The following is a 19,265-nucleotide window of genomic DNA, read 5'->3' as shown; positions in this document are numbered from 1 at the left end:
TTGTCCATCCGTAAATTGCCTTTGAACTGAGTGACTTACACGGCCATTTCAGAGGGGAGTTGAACAGAGGCCAGGTTGGGTAAGGATGGACCTCAGTAAACAGGGTAAGTTTTTTTTACAACAGATGTTTGCAGTTTTGTGGTCACTGTTTCCATGACCAACTTTCAATTCCAGGTTTATACTGGTTGAGTTTAGATTCCATTAGTTGCCATAAGATTTGAACCCATGTACCCAGAGTACCAGTCCAGTGACATTACCACTGCAATTCCCCTTCCTGATTTTACTTGTAAATGTCCTAATTATATGATTGTGTCCCTGATTCTGGATTGTCACCAGAGGTAGCAGTTTCTTTGTTCCTACTGTAGCAAATGCTTTTAATAGTTAAAAACCTGAATTAGAGTGTTGTCGCACATTTTCAATTAGGGAATGATTAGATTAGATTACTCAGTGTGGAAACAGGCCCTTCAGACCAAAAAGTCCACACCGACAGTCCGAAGAGCAACACCCCCAGACCCATTCCCCTACATTTACCCCTACACCTAACACTACGGGTAATTTAGCATGGCCAATTCACCTAACCTGCACATTTTTGGACTGTGGGAGGAAACTGGAGCATCCGGAGGAAACCCACACAGACACGGGGTGAATGTGCAATCTCCACACGCAGTCGCCTGAGCCCGGAATTGAACCCGGGTCTCTGGCGCTGTGAGGCAGCAGTGCTAACCACTGTGCCACCGTGCTGCAGGACAGGTTTATACCACCTGTCCTCATAAATTAATCATTTAATCTGAAAGCTTATTTCAGTGAATTTGCACTTTACTCTATTTGAGGATATAATTCCTGAGTGGTAGTGCTTAAAATTGAATGCAGTACTTTATATGGGGTCTCAGAGGTTTGGCACAATTCCTCTTGTATGTGGGCTGTTGAAATAACTGAATTTGTTTTATTGCAGTCCTCCCCCAGTGATTAATATCGCTGAATCAGTGCTTGGGTGAAGCAGATACAAATTGACTGTCTGTGAGGCCAAATCATAGTTTAGGACAGTTTAGAATTCAAGATAAAGTATATGTTGTGTTAAAATGATTTGATCCAAAGTTGCAATTGCATTCAATATTCCTGGGCCATACGAGGGTGGGGGCATGGGTATTTTGCATGCATATCTTTTTTTTTAATTGGCAAAACTTTTCTTAACCCAAGATTCTTGTGTTCCACAAATCAACATAGATTAGAGCCCTTTAAAACCTGAATAGAGACAGGCACCTGCAACATGTGTACAGCTGGGTTGTCTGTCACTTCGAGTACAGTATAGAATTAAACTGGACCACCTGGAGCTGACGGTTGCATTTGACACTGATGTAGCATTAAAAGTGAAATCAATGAGATTAATGGGTTGGGTGGTATTGTCTAACTTTTTTAATTCCATGCAGTGATGGAAATGACCAGTTTGTTCTGTCTCAGTTTCTGTTTGGTCTAGATATAGATCATACAATTGTAAGCATCCTTGAGGAGGAACTTCCTGAGCCCCTGGCCTTGCAGTATTCCCATCTTACTGTTTGAGGTGCTGCACGTTTGTCAATATTGTCTCAACAAAGCAAGAATTCCAGTTTTTGCTGGTTCTGTACCTTGTGTGTCCATGCAGAGTCGTACACTGTGGGTGTAATGCCCTTTCCCTTTTGCAACTCCATTTTAACTCCAGTGAGACTGATTGGTAGCATCCCATGATCAATGTGCCTGAGCAAGACTATCCTAGTCAATGCAGCAAAATTCCAGGATTGGTTTTCTCTCCTCCATAGCATGAAACTGTTAAAATAGCTAATGATTTCTGTCTCCATTTTCCAATCCTGAAGTATACCTTGCACATTGATACTTTTGTGATCACCTTTCAGACACAGGTCCCATATTTTTGTTTTGTCAGTTTGAACCTGTTCTTGCTTTGGATCAATAAGTGGTTAGATGCTCTGTTGTGCATGACTGTTATTTAGTGTTTAAATAGATAAGCTAGGACATGCCAAAAGGCTGGCATCATTCTTACCCCATCTGCTCTCTTAACTTCAGTGCAGATAGAATCAGACACGGTTGGCAGAAGTGAAAGGGCAGGACATTAACCTAAATCAACAGCTCTAAAAGTTATTATTTAGCTGACAGAATTTTCCTGTACGCAGCTCTCTAGAATAGTCTTTTTTATGCAGTTTAATATAATGTTTGCCTGTGAAAGAATGCCAATTTGAGGAGTTGGCAGATTTCCTATCAGACAGGTCCTCATGCTGTATGCAATCTGAGATAGTTAATGCCAGTGGATATATTAATGTATTCACTCCCCAGTACCTTTACCTCAGTGAGAAAGTTCTTCAGAGCAGTTTTGAACAATTGGCCATTTTGCTTTGAGAAATTGATTTAAGCTCACCTGTGTTTTAAGATGGTTCATGTCTGAGACATGGCCATTACAGTCATCTGATATGCTAGTGACACACTGGCCTCACAGTGCGATCACATGACTGCCGTCTCCACTCTGAGCAGGGTCATTCAATAATCGGTAAAGGAGCTGCTTGTCGTTTGATTGGGGACCTTCAGTTTGCGGCAAACAGGAGAAAGCACTTCACTTCACCGACAGCTGCTGCTGCTGATGGGTTGAGTGTTGTCAGTTCTAAACCATGGCACTCCCCCCACCCCCACCTTCATCGATCTAAATCAGTGCAAATCCCCTGATGCGTGCAGAGCCTTGGGCAGTGCATCTCTTCCCATATTTGCTATCCATCTGGAAGGAGTTAATATGAATAGTGAGCAGATAGTTTAATAAGATTAGGGTAAGGTGTTGTGATCTAGGGCATCCAGCTTCCTCCTTTTGACGAATGCTAGGTTTACTCTGCTGGTGGGAGCTTCATGTTCTGTGAATGTGTACAGAGTCGTGTCTTTTTCAACTGACCTCCCTGAGTACTAGCTGTGCTATAATCAACCTGGTTCAAAGGCTGGGGGAAGGGCACTGAACTAGGATGAGTGGCAGAAGTGGATTGGGGGAAGGGTACGGAAATACACATTTCCTTAAGCCTTTTGTCTTCATGTGCCTCATAGGTGCACTCTGTGGAGCCTTGGGCTACAAATGCGTTTTAAATTCGTATTCCTATTAGTTTGCATATCACTTGGATTGCTGATACGAACTGATCTTGGCATCCTTATTGAGGAATTACCCAGAAACCCCTTCCAAACCTTCAGGGCTACGAAATTCAAACAAGAAATATAAATGTAAACTGGTTGCCCTGCTTGGGAATCAGAAGAATGGGACCTGCGGTTACAAGTTGATGCTATAAAGGCAGGGGCATGTACAAAATTCTAATTGAAAAAGAATTGCAACCAGAAATCCTCTTTTTTTTAAAATTATTATTATTAATCCCTTAACCAGAATGTTTTTATTCCTTGACTTTGAGGAAGTCGAGGCAGAATTCTACCGGTGCCAAAACTCCAGCACCTGCCCACAGCCCCACCACCAGCAGCAGCTAATAAGTCACTGGGGAACCCGTTCACAATCCTGACAGTAGCCCACAGCAATGTGAAACGGAGAGCGTCAGGAATTGCAGAGTTGCATTGCTTTCCTGGGAGGAAGTCCTGTCTTAGAGAGCTACTGGGCAATTGGATTGGCTGGCAGCTCAGTCATCCCAGTGGTGCCAGACAGGAGCAGTGGCCACTCCTGCAACTACTGGCAGTCCCTGTCCGCGCCCCCCGCCCCCCCGTGCTGAGGAAGCTCAGATTGACAGGCAGATCCAAGCTTTCTGGAGCTGGTGTTGCTGAGGGAGTGTAAGTGGAGGGCATCAACTTCAAGAGACCAAAGTTGGTGCAGGTATGGTTGGACCTAAGGAGCAATGGCTGGCTTAGTGGTGCTGGAAGAACACAGCAGTTCAGGCAGCATCCAACGAGCAGCCTGAACTGCTGTGCTCTTCCAGCACCACTAATCCAGTATTTGGTTTTCAGCATCTGCAGTCATTGTTTTTTACCTAAGGAGCAATGGACCTAAGAGTCCCCAGAGTAGAGGTGTCTCTTCCCCCCACTTACTCCCTCTCCACCCCACCCTTCAACTATCAGGTTGGGGAAGGAAATGGTGTTGAATGCTTGTTTAGAAGTAGGCCACCTGCTAGTTGTTCATCAGCAATAGAGTGTAAGATCCAGTCCCAAATTACATTCTCCCTCCCTTCCCCAGTCAGCAGTGTGGAGCCCCTGCTTTATTTTTTCATACAGCAGGAGCTGATCTTAATAGCAAACTTCACACTGTTGTTCCCTCTCTTCTGAAGGTGCTGGCTTAAACTGGTACTATGGCCCCATCTTATTCACGATAAATTTTCTGCAAACAAGTTTAAGTGGTGCAAATCTTTGGCCCCATATAAGTTGTCATCTTCGAGCTGGAAACGAAGCAGAAAATATGAGATTGGGGTTAAAGCCAAGGAACTGAAAGGGCAGGGCCCACTAACTTATTTCCAAGTGTGATCTCCTTTGCCAGGTGTCATTTTCCCATGTAAATTCTGGCCTGATAGTTGCGTTAAATCAGTACCAGGGGACTGTATGTTCCAACAGGACAGGAAGTGAAGATCACTGAACCAGGACTGCCTAATTACCAAGCAGCTGAGTTTAATGAGTCACACTGAACAGTCCCAGCATCCTGTACCATACTACCTACCTGTCAGAGGGCAGAAAAAATCTTTCTAGCAGAAAACCATCTATTGTCTGGCAGAGCCATTACAACAAAAGACAGCAAGGATAAAAGGTGATCCGCGGATATGCTGATAGTCAGGGAGTTCTGGGTAACACTTATCTGATCCAGCAAAAAATTGGCCTTGCATTTGTATAGCATCTTGCTTTAGCCTGAGGGCATCCACCTTTACAGGTGGGGAAGTGTTTTGGCACATAGTCATTGTTTTAACATTGTTTTGATGTTATTGAATGTGCACAGCAAGATCCCACAAAGTGTTATGATAACCAGATAATCTCTCCTACTCATGTTGTTTGAGGGATGAATATTGTCCAGGACACTGGTGTGAGCTCCTACTATGCATTTAATTTGAAATTAGTGTAGTGAAGTAGCTTACGTTTCTGGAGATGACACACAGGCTTAACATGTCCATTAGAAAGGTAGCACCTCTGACCATGCAACACTCCCTCAGCGCTACACTGCAAGTGTCGGCCTGGATTTGGCATTCGGGTCTTTGATTCTGTAAATAGTGATATTACATCCATTACCAGCATCTGTTGTTTGAAAGGAAACAGGAGCACTGGTTATGATCTGATTTTGTTGAACTCAGTGTTGAGTGAAGAAGGCTTCAAAGTGCCGAATGCTGAAGGCTAGAGTCTCCAAAGCTCTGAGACATTGGGAGTTAAAGTTGAGACCTGTATGACTCATTAATGTTATTTAAGCAGTGAGTTGTCTAGCTTTGTTGGCAATGGGTACAAAGACCCAGCTGAGGTGAGATCATTACTTGGAAGATTTCCTGATGCTGTGCTCACTGTAGTGAAGAGACAGTAGGTCCACAATGTAAATTGTTCAGCTTTCTTAAACGGTTAAGTTAGTATGACACAGAAATGTAATATTAGCAATTCTAACACAAATGTCACATGGCTCCTAGTATTGAAGGCAGTGCATTTTGTAATGATTCAGCATGTGGATTATTGGTAACTTAGTTTAGAAGTTGGAAGAGGATTAACTTCAGAGCTATCTGGAATTGACTGTTGATGAAATCAATGGCCATAGGCCCTAAACAGGGGACTGTAGTATGCACAGGATTTCCCAGTCTCTGCTATCACTTGCTTCAGTGTAGTAAATACCATTAAAAAAAAATCAAGTTATGCAAGTGGTTTCTCTTCAGTCAATGGATTCCTGCATGAATTAAGTTTTTGATGTTGATGGGAAAAAATGGGTTCACCTCAGTAACTGTGGTTCTCTCCACAGCTGAGTTTTCCCCTCAGTTGCTATCCAGCCACACTTGGATCTCTTTTGGACACAGAACCCTGACTCTGAACTGCTCCGGTGAGCTCAAAGCCTCCTCGCCACCTGCACTGTGAGCAAGCAGAGCTATTGCTGAAGCTTTCTGCATGGAGTTTTGCAGAATTTTAAGGTTGCAGGAACAGCAAGGGTTTCATCCAATTTCAATTATTCTGAGTTACAAAACTGACCTGGTTACTTTGGAAGGCTGCAGTGGTGGGGCTGGTAAAATCACTGGTTATTGTGAGGTTGCTGTTTGCCTAACTCCATGACGACGCCAGAGGCAGCTGATGCCAAAAGGGGCACATCTCGAACATCAGCTGAGAGCATGAGAAAATATCGAAATGTTTTTGAGACTTTTATTTTGAGAGAGATTTCCCTAGTGTTAAGGAAGGCAATCAAAGCTCTTTGTGTGCCACCCTTTTTTTTTTGTAAGCTGCCTTTGAATTCAGACTGTTATTGGGAATTCTCCTAAACCCTTGTCATAGCAACCAAAAATAGTGCAATAAGAGAATAACTTGTGTTGAGAGCTGGAATCTGGTGTTTGAAGGGCTGTTAGCCCCAGTGCAGATTGACACTGTTTCCTGAGGTCATGCCTTTCTCATGCCTTTAAAACATGGGCTCCCCTAGTGTGTGGGTGTCTGAATGTATTTTTATGACTACATTGGCTGTTGGTCCTGGTTACTCTCTGACCTTTCTTCCTGTCCAGTGCTGTGCTGTTGGAGTGGCAACCAACAGGCTGTTCAACTGCATGGGGCATTTGCAGAGTAGAGTGGAGAGTCACTCCACTGACTGAATCCATCCCCGCATAATGTTGAAGAATGCTGCAGCAATTTATGGCACCTCCATTGCCACGGAGATCAGCCAATGCAGTACACAGGCTCAAGTCAAACCTGGTCTGTTTTGTTTGGGGGAATAGCCCACTGGATGGGATAAAAATTGAAAGAATTGTGGATGTTCCAAATCAAAGAGAAAAATAGAAATTGCTGGAAAAGCTCAGCAGATCTGGCAGCAGCTGTGGAAAGAAATTAGAATTAACATGCCTGGCAGAGTGACCCTTCCTCAGAATACAATTCTGAGGAAGGGTCCCTTGACCCAAAAAGCTAACTCTGATTTTTCTCCACACATGCTGCCAGACCTGCTAAGCTTTTTCATGGGAATTTTGGAATGGTAGTTTTCCAAAGTTTCCTTGATTCTCTTGTTGCATGATCAGACTGGAAAGTAGCAGATATAACTCCCCTGTTCAAGAAGCGAGAGAGTCATTAAATAAAATCAAGATAACCAGGAAGAGTCAGCATGATTTTGTCAAAGGGAAATAAAATTTAACCAATTTGTTGGAATGCTTTGAAGGAGGAACATGGGGGCCCTCTTGTGGCACATTGGTAGTGTCCCTACCCCTGGATCAGAAGGGCCCAGGTTCAAGACCCACCTCTCCAGTGGTATGTAATAACATCTCTGAATAAATCGCTTAGAAAAATAGGTTAAATAAAAGAAATTTAAAAATGAAGGAGTAATAATTGCCATTGGATAAAGGCTAACTTATGGTGACCTGAATTTGGATTTCCCGAATACATTTGACTAAGTGCTGCATCAAAGGTTATTGGGGGGGGGGGGGGGGTGAAAGTTCATGGTGTAAGGGATAACTTATTTGCCTGAATACAAGATTGGCTGGCAATAAAACAGAATATGCAGAAATAGATCCATGTCTGATCAGCAGGATGAGATGAATAGACTCCTGCAAGTGTTTGATCCATGCCCTCAAATGTTTAACACTTTGTTGCCCTCATCTATCTAAGCCATTGATACAAAGACGTGGTAACTAAATTTGCAGATGACACAAAGATTGGTAGGAAAGTATGTTGTGAAGAAGACATATGGAAGTTGCAGATGGATATAGATAAATTGGGCGAGTCTGCAAAAATGTGGCAGATGGAGTATAATGTGGGAAAATGTGAAGTTCACTTTAGAAGGAAGAACAAAAAAGTGGAGTATTATTAAACTGGAGAAAGAACTCCTGTAGTCAAAGGTGGAGGGGGATTTGGGTGCTCTGGCATGAGTCACAAAAGATTAGTATGTGGATGCAGCATGTGACTGAGAAGGCTAATGAGATGTTATCCTACGTTTCGAGAGACATTGAACATAAGGATGTTATGTTTCAGGGCATTGGTGAGACCACATCTCGAATACCATGTGCAGTTGTGTCTCCAGTTTTAAGGAAGGATATAAGATGTAAGAGGTGGTTCAGAAGAGATTTACCAGATTGATACCTGGAATGAGTGCATTGCCTTTGAAGCTGGGTTTGGACAAGCGGGGCTTGTTTCCTGTGGAGTTTAGAAGAGTGAAGGGTGATTTGGTTGAAGTATACAAGATCCTGAATGGTCTTGACCAGGGTGGAGTGGAAAGGATCTTTCCTTTTGTGGGTCAGTCCAGAAATAAGGAACACTGTTTTAAAATTAAGGCAGATTAGTTTTTTTTTGTGTTGTGTAGTAAAGGCAGTGTTATTGAATATTTTCAAGTTAAAGGTAGATTTGTATTAGGCAAGGGCAACAAAGATTGTCAGAGTTAGGTGAGACATAGAATTCCGAAATATGAGTTTATTTGAGTTACTATGAGTGGACAACACTCAGGGGCTACCTCTGCTCCTATTTCATCTGTTCATAAGTAGCTGGTAGTGAAGAACCCACTCAGGCTGGACTATTACATTTCAAGGGTGCAGAAAAATACCTTTGGCTTCTGTAGTCCTTTGGTAAAGCTGATAAGGCCACACTTATCATTCATTCAAGCATTGTTGGGCCTCTTTAAAGAATCACTGATGTTCTTGTAGTGATGTTGCTGCCTCTGGCATTGTCCAAGCATCCTATTGCCCAGTGCCACCTTGGTGAAGGATAATCGAGAACCAAGTGTGATTGAATGAGAATCTGACAAGCAAGGACTTTTCGGTCTTTTATCTCTGCAGCACTATCTGATTTTAACAGGGGTGGTAGGAATGCAGAAAAGAGGGATTCTAATTGAACTAGGCTAGGGGAAGGAAATAACCAGGAGAAAGTGAGGACTGCAGATGCTGGAGATCAGAGCTGAAAATGTGTTGCTGGAAAAGCGCAGCAGGTCAGGCAGCATCCAAGGAGCAGGAGAATCGATGTTTCGGGCAAGAGCCCTTCTTCCTTTCGGGCTCATGCCCGAAACGTCGATTCTCCTGCTCCTTGGATGCTGCCTGACCTGCTGCGCTTTTCCAGCAACACATTTTCAGAAGGAAATAGCCAGCCTTGTCTGATTGCCTGTCCAGTGACTCTGGCTGGAAAATATGGAAGTTGAGTAGGGCAGGATTCGAATTGTTAGTGCTACCTCATAAAACAATTAATGACTAGTTGTGAGAGGTAATGGAAGCCTGCTGGCAACCATGGAAGCATATCCCAGCATGAGTCAGCATCTTCTGGAGAGAAGTTAAGGAAAAGAGAGGAAAAAAAAGCTCTATTATGCTACTGGCAGAACTGGCATGAATGAGCAGGCCTGGTCTGGTTCATTGTCCTTGAAGGAGCCTCACTGGTTGCCATGGGAGCCAGAGGCTAGGGGTCATGCTCTTTACTCCCCGTAAGGTTGATTGACTGATGTAGGGTTTAATAATGCAGCTGTAATTTTTTTTTTCTTTATCATCGTCCTTTTGGCTGGAAAATTGAAGATGACATTTAAAAAGGCCATATTACACCGCAACAGTAATGAATGAAGGCTTGTGCGTATTGTGCCGTGGGATGGAGGTTAGACCAGTGGAGTGAAAAGACAAAGCTGATGGGCCAAGTCCTTTTAATGGAGTTGCCTGTCCTCAGTTCCATGGTCTGATATGTACGTAAGATTATTGCTGCTGGTTGATTCTGTATTGCCTCTTTTATCTTGGGACAAAATTGGATTTTTTTTTGTTGTTGCTGAAGTATTTTCTCTGAATGTTGAGGCCCTTCAGTTCAAATCCAAAGCGCAATAGCAGTTTGGATCAGTAATTGTTGCCCTACTGGCACCCTGTGGGTGGTATTCTTGTCCCCCAGTTGTGGAGTTTTGGGAGGTGGCTATTCAGCAAGGGGATGGCAGCTTGTATTTTGACTTGATGGTGCGACGTTGCAGCTTGAAATATTTCATTGCTTGGGCTCAACTGATCGTTTTTAAATTAATTAATTTAAAATTAATTGTATCAATTTGCTTGAATATTGTAAAGCAAGTTAACACCGGGGGACCAAGTTAACAAAATGGAACCAGAATCAAAGGGGAACAAGTGTATTGTTGCTAACCAGGGCTGGTTTATATGCTTACCCAGTTGAAGCTGCAGCTCTCCCTTCATTCCCAGGGTATTGAAATACAAGTACAGGTGGTGAAGATGGTTTTTGCAGAGTAGAATTAAAATAGGATTCTCTTTAGAAAAACCTTTTTTTGAGTTGAGGAGCAGGGGCGGAGAGAGTGTGTGTGAGAGAGCACCTAATTCTCAGGCGCCAGTATCCAAAGTCCAGCTTGGCTAACAAAACCCTGCTTTCTGTGCATGACCTCTTGAGTAAAGTGGATGTGTGTGCTTTTGCACTGCAGAGTAAGCTCTGAAGAATAAATCAGTCCTTGGGGACTGGGGAGGACAAACAGCTATGTAAATGCTTTCTCAGAGGAACAATCTCAGCCTTTCACGTTGTAAATGATTGCAGAATTATTCATGCAGGAGGTATTTTCTGGCACAAAGCTGTTCCAAAGTGAGATCTGAACCATTGTGGATTGTAGTCAGTCCAGTAATTGAGGGCAAAGCTGTAATGAAATTTGAAGGTGTGTGTTAATCTACTAATATGTTGGCATTTAACATGGGTACTAGGCACAGTTTTGTTTAACCCATAGCTGGCAAGGCCAATTACAGCTACCCACCCCTCCCCCAATACAGGCCCATTCGAGTCCAGCTAACTTTGTAGATGCCAGGGACTGAGTCTGTCTGAACTGTCCAGTATTACTGAGTATTGGTGTATTGGAACCCTTCTTCCCAACCTGTAAAAGTCTGAGTAATTCTGGTCGCCTGCTTGTTACACGTTCCAACATTCTCTTTTAAGAGACAATGAAATTGTTGTCTACAAGAACAAACATGTGATGCTGAAGTTTGAAGGGATTGGGTAGGGAGTAATTGTATAACTCCCTTTTACCTCACTGAACTAGCTAGTCTCTTGTTGCTTCAATTTATCTTTCAGTTGCTACCTCTTTCTTCTCACTTTTTTAGGAAAGGTCCTGCTACAGTTATACACTATCTCCAATCACCCTGCTCAGCACTCATTCTGTCTCCGCCTGATGTGCTCTCTCTCTGTCTCACTCTCTCTCTGTCTCACTCTCTCTCTGTCTCTCTCTCTGTCTCTCTGTCTCTCTCTCTCTCTCTCTTTGTCTCTTTGCTGGTGTGTATCTGATTTGTTTTCTCTATTGCTTGTGTGATGCAGTTTGTATCTGGAGAGAATAGGCTGCTTTGTTTTTCTTGCTGCATATCACTCCCAAAGGAACAGGTATCAATAGTGACCAGAAAAGCTTTGGTTTGATAAAATTCAAACAGGGTGAAGTATGAAACTAATGGTCTTGAACACAGGCATTTCCACAGTCAAGGAATATCTGGTGCACAGTACCTGTGCTGGTATTGCTGAAAATTGAGAGGCACTGTGTATCTGCAATGCCACTGTTGAGTAAAGTGTGATGCACAATACCTGTGGCAGCAGACCCACGGAATGTGCACTCTCCTGTTAGTTGCGAGATCAGAGTGTTTATAAAGCTGCTGCTTTGTATGGAAATCCTTCTATAATTGAAAAAGAGCTTAATGCTGCTACACACTGACATTCTTTGTGGCTGACTCAGCCAGTGGCACACATGGTAAGGTGCAGCTTAGACTGTAATGTGACGTCTATTTGCACAGCTTAGGGCCTTAAAAAGCAGGGATTGAATCGGATTCCGAGCAAGAAGACTTTGGCAGAAGGAAAGGAAGGGAGGAAGTAAAAAAAAAATGTCAAACAGCGTAATGTGGTATTAAATCTGAAACTTCTTAAAGAGACATGCTCCTTATTCAAATTAATAATCAGTCACTGATTTAAAACCCTCAAAGGTGTTATGCTGGGTTCTGAAACTCTTGTGCCAGCTTCATTCTGGTGACCAGGCAGTGTGCAGGAGTTATCCGGGATGACCTAAAGTGCTTTACCCTTCCTGGAATGCTTGTTATATGTTGGAATATCTTGTAATACTGAAGGTCTTTTACAGAAGGCTACTTCCTGCCAACACTTGCATTTTGGAAAAAAAGACCCACTGCAACATCATTTAGAGGAATCACTGCTATTTAGCATATTTGTATTTCTTTTTCTGCTGTTTAAAAGCAAAAGAATTTCAGCCTCATGCATTGAAAATTGAAAGCAGACTTGAGTGGTATTTGATGTAAAGATTGGAAGGTCAGTGTCGCTCACTGCCTGCACCCCAGAACCCACACCCCAAATTTATTGCTAAGTTATGGTTTTGTTTTAGCACAGCATGGCACATCACATTAGGTACTTGCAAACCTTTGTGACTTCTTTGGTGGTAAACTTAGTCTCAACAACAAGATTTTTCATTTGTACAGCACTGCTAACCTGCAAAACATCCCAATGTGCTTCCAGTATAGCTCAGAAATGAGTCAGGAGACAGTTGGAGCGAAATAATGAAAGCCTTGAGAGCGTCAGTGAACCTACTCACTGAGAGATGTCTGAACACACGAATTCTATGGCTCTTTTCCTACCTTTACCAATACCAACTTCACCATTCTGTGCCACACCCTTCAAAGAAGTGCAAATTTATTCTGATGCAGAAGAAGGCCTTTTGACCCATTCTGCCTGCACCATCTCTCTGAGCATTTTAACTTAATACCAATTTCCTGCCTTTTTTCTGTAACCCTGCATGTTATCTACATAGAAATTACCACCCAATGCTCTCTTGAATGCCTCAGTTGAACCTGCCACACTTCTAGGCAGTGCATTCTATATCCTAACTACTTGCCGCAATTTGCATTTGCTCATTTTGCAAAACATTTTTAAAAATATGCCCTCTGGGTCACAATCCATTTGATTGGGAAAAGTCTCCCTTTCCTTTCTATCCAGACCCTCCAGGATTTTGAAAAATTCTACATCTCATCTTTCACTTCTACCCTCCAAAGAAAACAGTCTTAACTTCTCCAATCTTTTCTCTCAGTTGAGGTGTCTCACTCTTGAACCATTCACAGAACTTTTTCTGCACTGTTTTCAATGCTTTAACAATGTTTTTAAAGTGTGGCACTCAGAGCTGTGCACACACCTCCAGCTGAGTCCTTACTGGTGTCTTGTATAAGTCCATCATAAGTGCCCAGCTCTTGTACTCTGTGCCTCTATTTGTGAAGCCTATAATATTGTATGCTTTACTAACAGCTCTTTCTACTTGTCCTGGTACCTTTAACGACTAATATGCATTAGTCACCCAGATCTCTGCTCCTGCGCACCCTTTAGAATAGTGTCTTTTATTTTATACTGTCTTTCAATTACTTTTTTGTATTAAAGTACATCACATCACACCTCTGTGCGTGGAACCTTATCTGCCATCTATTCAGTCACTCCGCCAGTAGATCATTGTCCTTTTGAAATTATATACTGTGTCCTCCTCTCAGATCTCCCAAATTTTGCATTGTCCACAGACTTTGAGATTGTCCTCTGCATGCCAAGATCTAGATCATTAAAATATATCAGGAAAAGCAAGAATCCCAATACTGACCTTTGGGAATTCCACAACAAACCCATTGACTGTTGCACTGTTTCCTATTCCTCAGTCAATTTTATGCTCACTTTATTGCTTCTATTATCCTGTGACCTGTTAACTTTTCCCTCAAGTTTGTGAGACACTATTTTATGCCTTTTATGCCATGTACACTATATCAGCGGCCTTCCCCTCATGAATCCTCCCTGGCACCTCCAATAAGTTAGTTAGATGTGATTTTCCCTTAGCAGATCCAAGCTGACTCTTCCAACTGCTTCCACATTTTTATAGGTGACTATTAATTCTATTCTGAATAATTGTTTCCAGACATTTTCCCAACTTTTTCTCTTTTCTCCATTCCCGGGTTTCTTGCTGAGAAAATCATTCTGGTTACCCCTTGTTGTGAGAGCAAATAATGAATGTCAGCAGGTCATTTGGCTGTAGGACTGTACAGTTGAGCTAGGTCCTGCCCTGGTTGAGTATTGCTCCTTTGGACCACTTTGCTACATTAAAGGAGCTATATAAATGCAAGATGTTGTTAGTCACAAGTGCACTTTGCTTCAGAAAGCACTGAATGACAATCTGGAAGGGAAGGAGTCAAACAAGGCAGATTTTCTGCCCTTTCCCCAGTTGACACTGGAGTAAAGTCTAGAATTGGTGACACAGTATCTGGCTTGTTGCTGTCGGGCTGGGGATTGAATCTGGGATCATCCTTATCTCACAAGCTCACATATTCACTTAACTATTCAGGCAGTTGCTACATCCACAAATTTGGAATCATTCCTGTGGCCATAGTGCAGCTTTCACAGATGCTTTTTCTATAATCCCCTCCTCAACCCAAGGCCTTTTATAAAGGGAGATCTAAACTCGAACATCTTGCTGATTGCCCAGTGCCACTAGAATTTCTGGAGTACGTTTTATCTTTCTCTTTCACTGGCTCACTACATGGGTGAGATTGAAGGGGGGAACAAAAGGCAAATAACACTAAACTGATGCAAAAATGGTAAGTACTAGAAATGCATAGGCCAGTCAGTATCTATAAACAGTGATTCAGATGATAGGCTCTTTATTATAGCATGCTTCATGAGAATCGATCAATGTTACACTATGGGAATAAGCCTACCAGTCCATTTACCGACTATGTTCCATTACCATCAGCTCACTAGAGTCTTTTACTCACTACATTGCAGACTGCCAAACTTGGGATTGTCTAGAGGAAGTATTATGATGCCTTGTTTTTTTCCCAACAGGTAGATGATGCAATGCTGATGTTTGACAAGACGACCAATCGACATCGAGGTAAGTGTCTGGTTTGAGTTCACTTTTTCATTGTTTTGCTGAGATTGATCTGCATGGTGGATGTGGTTTCATGAATTCTGCACTTGCTTTTCAAATGGGCACAGCTGGGAATCCTAATCTGAGCAAAGCAAGTGTTTGAATTCGAGTTGCTGTCCCACCCCTTTCCCTGAATTTTTTTAATAAGTTGTTGCTTGTACTCAAGAAGGCTGAAATCTATAGCTTTTAAAAAAAAACTTTCAAATATATTTAGCCATTTCCATCTCTTCTTACTGAAGAATTCATCTCCTTTACACTGCGTATTTCACTTCTGTTAATACTATATAGTATACGTCTATAATGTATAGTGCAAAGGAAGTTGCATCTATTTATATTATCCTTGAAGCTAAACCCTGAGTCCATGGGTCTGATTTACTCCTTGATTCCTGTTCACAGCCGTACAGCTCCATCACAGTGAGGGCCGTCAGGGACAGAGGAGACTGAGGATTTCATTCCATCCTGTAATGCACTGTCCAACACATTTGTGTAAAATTCCTTTGTGTGCTGTATTTACATAGTTGCTCACCAGGAGAGAAAGCATGTGAGTAATGGAGCAAAAGAGAGAAACTCTGTGGCAGAGAATAAGAGAAATGTAGAGTAGATGGTAAAGAGTGAGAGAGATGAGAAACATTGTTGTGTTCCCTTTAGCAGTGCATGAACCATCTAATGATTGGAAAAAGATGATGGCTGACAGGAGTATTATTAACTAATACAGATAGTGATGCTGTGATGTTGTGTTCTCACTGACTGATGTCTCTATTAACACCAGTGACCCGTAACACCAACATCAAAATGTACCAATATTACGTAAAGTAGTTTAACAAACGCAATGACTTTGTTTAAAAGCTGACATTCTTGCGTTGTTGACATTAATCAGTAAATACCTCAAATTAATGTCTCCAGAATCTCATTATAGCATAGCCTTTAGGCAGATGCTTAAAAGTCTAAAGTGTTAACATGCTCAGTAGCACTTTGAGTAGAACAGAACCATACAAGCTAGATGATCCCAGCTTTGATTACCCAGTGTCTGCTGAGTCAGCCAGCTTAGGCTTGTGGTAACTACTGGGTTGAGGTGACTTAAGTATAAGAAAATAATTAACATTTGTGTCGTGCCTTTCATGACCTCTGAAATGTTGGCCTTGCTAATGACCTAACAATGAGCAAGAACAGCATATATTGCTTGAAAAAAAATGATGTTGAAGCTGTTCATCCTGTATTCATCAGGAGAGATGCCAAAGTGCCATATTTCAAAGGAACCAACGATCTGGTCTGCCGCAAATTACCTTGAAAGAACAAATTCTCTCAAAATATGGACAACACATGAAGTTAGATGTTTCATGTTGCTGCTAGCAGTAACAGCATCAGTGATGTTCTCCACTAACAGGATTCCGCCTTCCACATATGAATGGTTTATGAATTTCAGTGCGGGTGCATAGGTTGTTCTGTTTCAATGACTGATGGGATCATATCAAGTAGCATGGCAGTTTGGCTGTTAGTGATAGGTGGAGCTTGTGAACCTGAGCATAGAGTCAAATAGAACATAGAACGTTACATTGCAGTCCAGGCCCTTCAGCCCTCGATGTTGCGCTGATTTGTGGAAACAATCTGAAGCCCATCTAGCCTACACTGTTCCATTTTCATCCATATGTCTATCCAATGACCATTTAAATGCCCTTAAAGTTGGCGAGTCAACTACTGTTGCAGGCAGTGCATTCCATGCCCCTAATATTGAGTAAAGAACTACTTCTGACCTCTGTCCTATATCTATCACCCCTTAATTTAAAGCTATATCCTCTCGTGCTAGCCATCACCATCCGAGGAAAAAGGCTCTCCCCATCCACCCTATCTAACCCTCTGATTATCTTGTACGTCTCAATTAAGTCACCTCTCAACCTTCTCTCTATTGAAAACAGGCTCAAGTTCCTCAGCCTTTCCTCGTAAGACAATAGACATTAGTTGCAGGAGTAGGCCATTCTGCCCTTCGAGCCCGCACCACCATTCTTTATGATCATGGCTGATCATCCTCAATCAGTATCCTGTTCCTGCCTTATCCCCATAACCCTTGATTCCACTATCCTTAAGAGCTCTATCCAACTCTTTCTTGAAAGTATCCAGAGACTGGGCCTCCACAGCCTTCTGGGGCAGAGCATTCCATACAGCCACCACACTCTGGGTGAAGAAGTTTCTCCTCAACTCTGTTTTAAGTGGCTTACCCCTTTTTGTTAAACTGTGTCCTCTGGTTCGGGATCTTCCCTTCCCTTCATACCAGGCGACATTCTAGTAAATCTCCTCTGATTCCTCTCTAAAGCTTCCACATCTTTGACAATGTGGTGATCAGAACTGAACGTCATACTCAGTGCGGCACACCAGAGGTTTGTAAAGGTACAGCATGACCTTGTGGCTCCAAAGCTCAATCCCTCTACCAATAAAAGCTAACACACCGTATACTGCCTTAACAAACCTATCAATCTGGGTGGCAACTTTCAGGGATCTATGTACATGGACACAGAGTTCTCTCTGCTCATCTACACTACCAAGAATCTCACCATTACTCTGCATTCCTGTTGCACCTTCCAAAGTGAATCACCTCACACTTTTTTCCGCATTAAACTCTATTTGCCACCTCTCGGCCCACCTCTGCAGCTTGTCTGTGTCCCTCTGTAACCTGCAACATCCTTCACTATCCATAATTCCACTGACCTTAGTGTTATCCGCAAATTTACTAATCCATTCTTCTACGCCCTCATCTAGGTCATTTATAAAAATGACAAACAGTAGTGGCCCCAAAACAGATCCTTGCGGCACACCACTAGTAACTGAACTCCAGGATGAACATTTTCCATCAACCGTCACCCTCTGTCTTCTTTTAACTAGCCAACTTCTGATCCAATCCGGTAAGTTACCCTCAATCCCGTGTCTCCGTAATTTGTTCAATAGTCTACCGTGGGGAACCTTATCAAACGCCTGACTGAATTCCATATACACCACATCAACCTCTTTGCCATCATCACCTGTTTTGTCACCATGTCAAAGAACTCAATAAGGTTTGTGAGGCATGATCTACCCTTCACAAAACCGTGTTGACTATCCCTATTCAACTTATTCCTCTCTGGGCGACTATAAATCTGATCTCTTATAACCTTTTCCAACACTTTACCCACAACCGAAGTAAGGCTCACTAGTCTCTAATTACCAGGGTTATCTCTACTCCCATTCTTGAACAAGGGGACAACATTTGCTATCCTCCAGTCTTCTGTCTGCAGGAATAGTGTCAATGACGATATAAAGATCAAAGACAAAGGCTCTGCAACCGCCTCCCTGGCTTCCCAGAGAAACAGAGGATAAATCCCATCCAGCCCAGGGGACTTAACTAATGTTAAACATTTACGATAGTTCAGCACTTGCTGACCATCTAGAGTGTGTTAAGAATTACATTGACAATCAGTCAGGCGTGTAGTATGGTTTACTTGCCCTTAATGAAAGCTACATAAAATCATGTGCATAGACCAACATCTTAGCCAGAGTTGACTTGTCAACCAATCATCACCCCTTTCTCATACATTATAAATTGTTACTCCCTTTGAAATTTGGATTTCTTTTGTCTGTCCTATTGAGTACAACATGAAAAGGCTCAACAACAGCAATACTCAAGTGATACCAAGAGACTATTTTGAAGAGAAAATAAATAATATTGGGGACAAGAATCCTCAGTCATCGAGTCCTACAGCATGGAGATGGGCACTTTGGCCCAAACTGGTCCATGCTGACCAAAATGCCCGTCAACGCTAACCCCATTTCCCTGCACGGCCCATATCCTTCTCAACCTTTCCTATCCACGTATTTGTCCAAATGCCCTTTAAATGTTGTTAATGTACCCACCTCAACCCATTTCCACTGGCAGCTCATTCCATATACATACCACCCTCTGTATAAAAAAATGTTGTCCCTCAGGTTCACTTTTATTCTTTCCCCTCTAACCTTAAACGGATGCCCTCTAGACCTCGATTTCCCCAACCCTGGGAAAAAGTGAGTGCATTCACCCTCTCCATGTCTCTCATGATCTTATACATTTCTGTCAGACATTCCCCCCCCCCACCCCCCCCCACCCCCATCTCCCACGATCTAAAGAAAGAAGTCCTAGCTTGTCCAACCTCTCCCTATAACTCAGCTCATTGAGTCCTGTCAACACCCTTACAAATTTCTTCTGCACTCCTTCCAGTTTAATAATATCCTTCCT

At 42.5% G+C, this 19,265-nt stretch overlaps 1 protein-coding gene across 2 annotated transcripts in view; it reads left to right on the top strand.

Moving 5' to 3' along the window:
* LOC140487866 (RNA-binding protein Musashi homolog 1-like) overlaps window positions 1–19,265 on the top strand; it is a 142,581-nt gene that overhangs the window by 90,985 nt on the left and 32,331 nt on the right. For both annotated transcript variants that reach the window (XM_072587230.1, XM_072587229.1), the window contains one exon: window positions 14,944–14,992. In XM_072587230.1, coding sequence (XP_072443331.1) covers window positions 14,944–14,992 — 49 coding nt within the window. The remainder of the gene's footprint in view (window positions 1–14,943; window positions 14,993–19,265) is intronic.

The sequence above is a fragment of the Chiloscyllium punctatum genome, chromosome 17 (genome assembly GCF_047496795.1).
Source record: "Chiloscyllium punctatum isolate Juve2018m chromosome 17, sChiPun1.3, whole genome shotgun sequence".
Classification (NCBI taxonomy): domain Eukaryota; kingdom Metazoa; phylum Chordata; class Chondrichthyes; order Orectolobiformes; family Hemiscylliidae; genus Chiloscyllium; species Chiloscyllium punctatum.
Note: the sequence above shows the minus strand (reverse complement) of the source record. Positions and strands in the feature narration are given on the sequence as shown.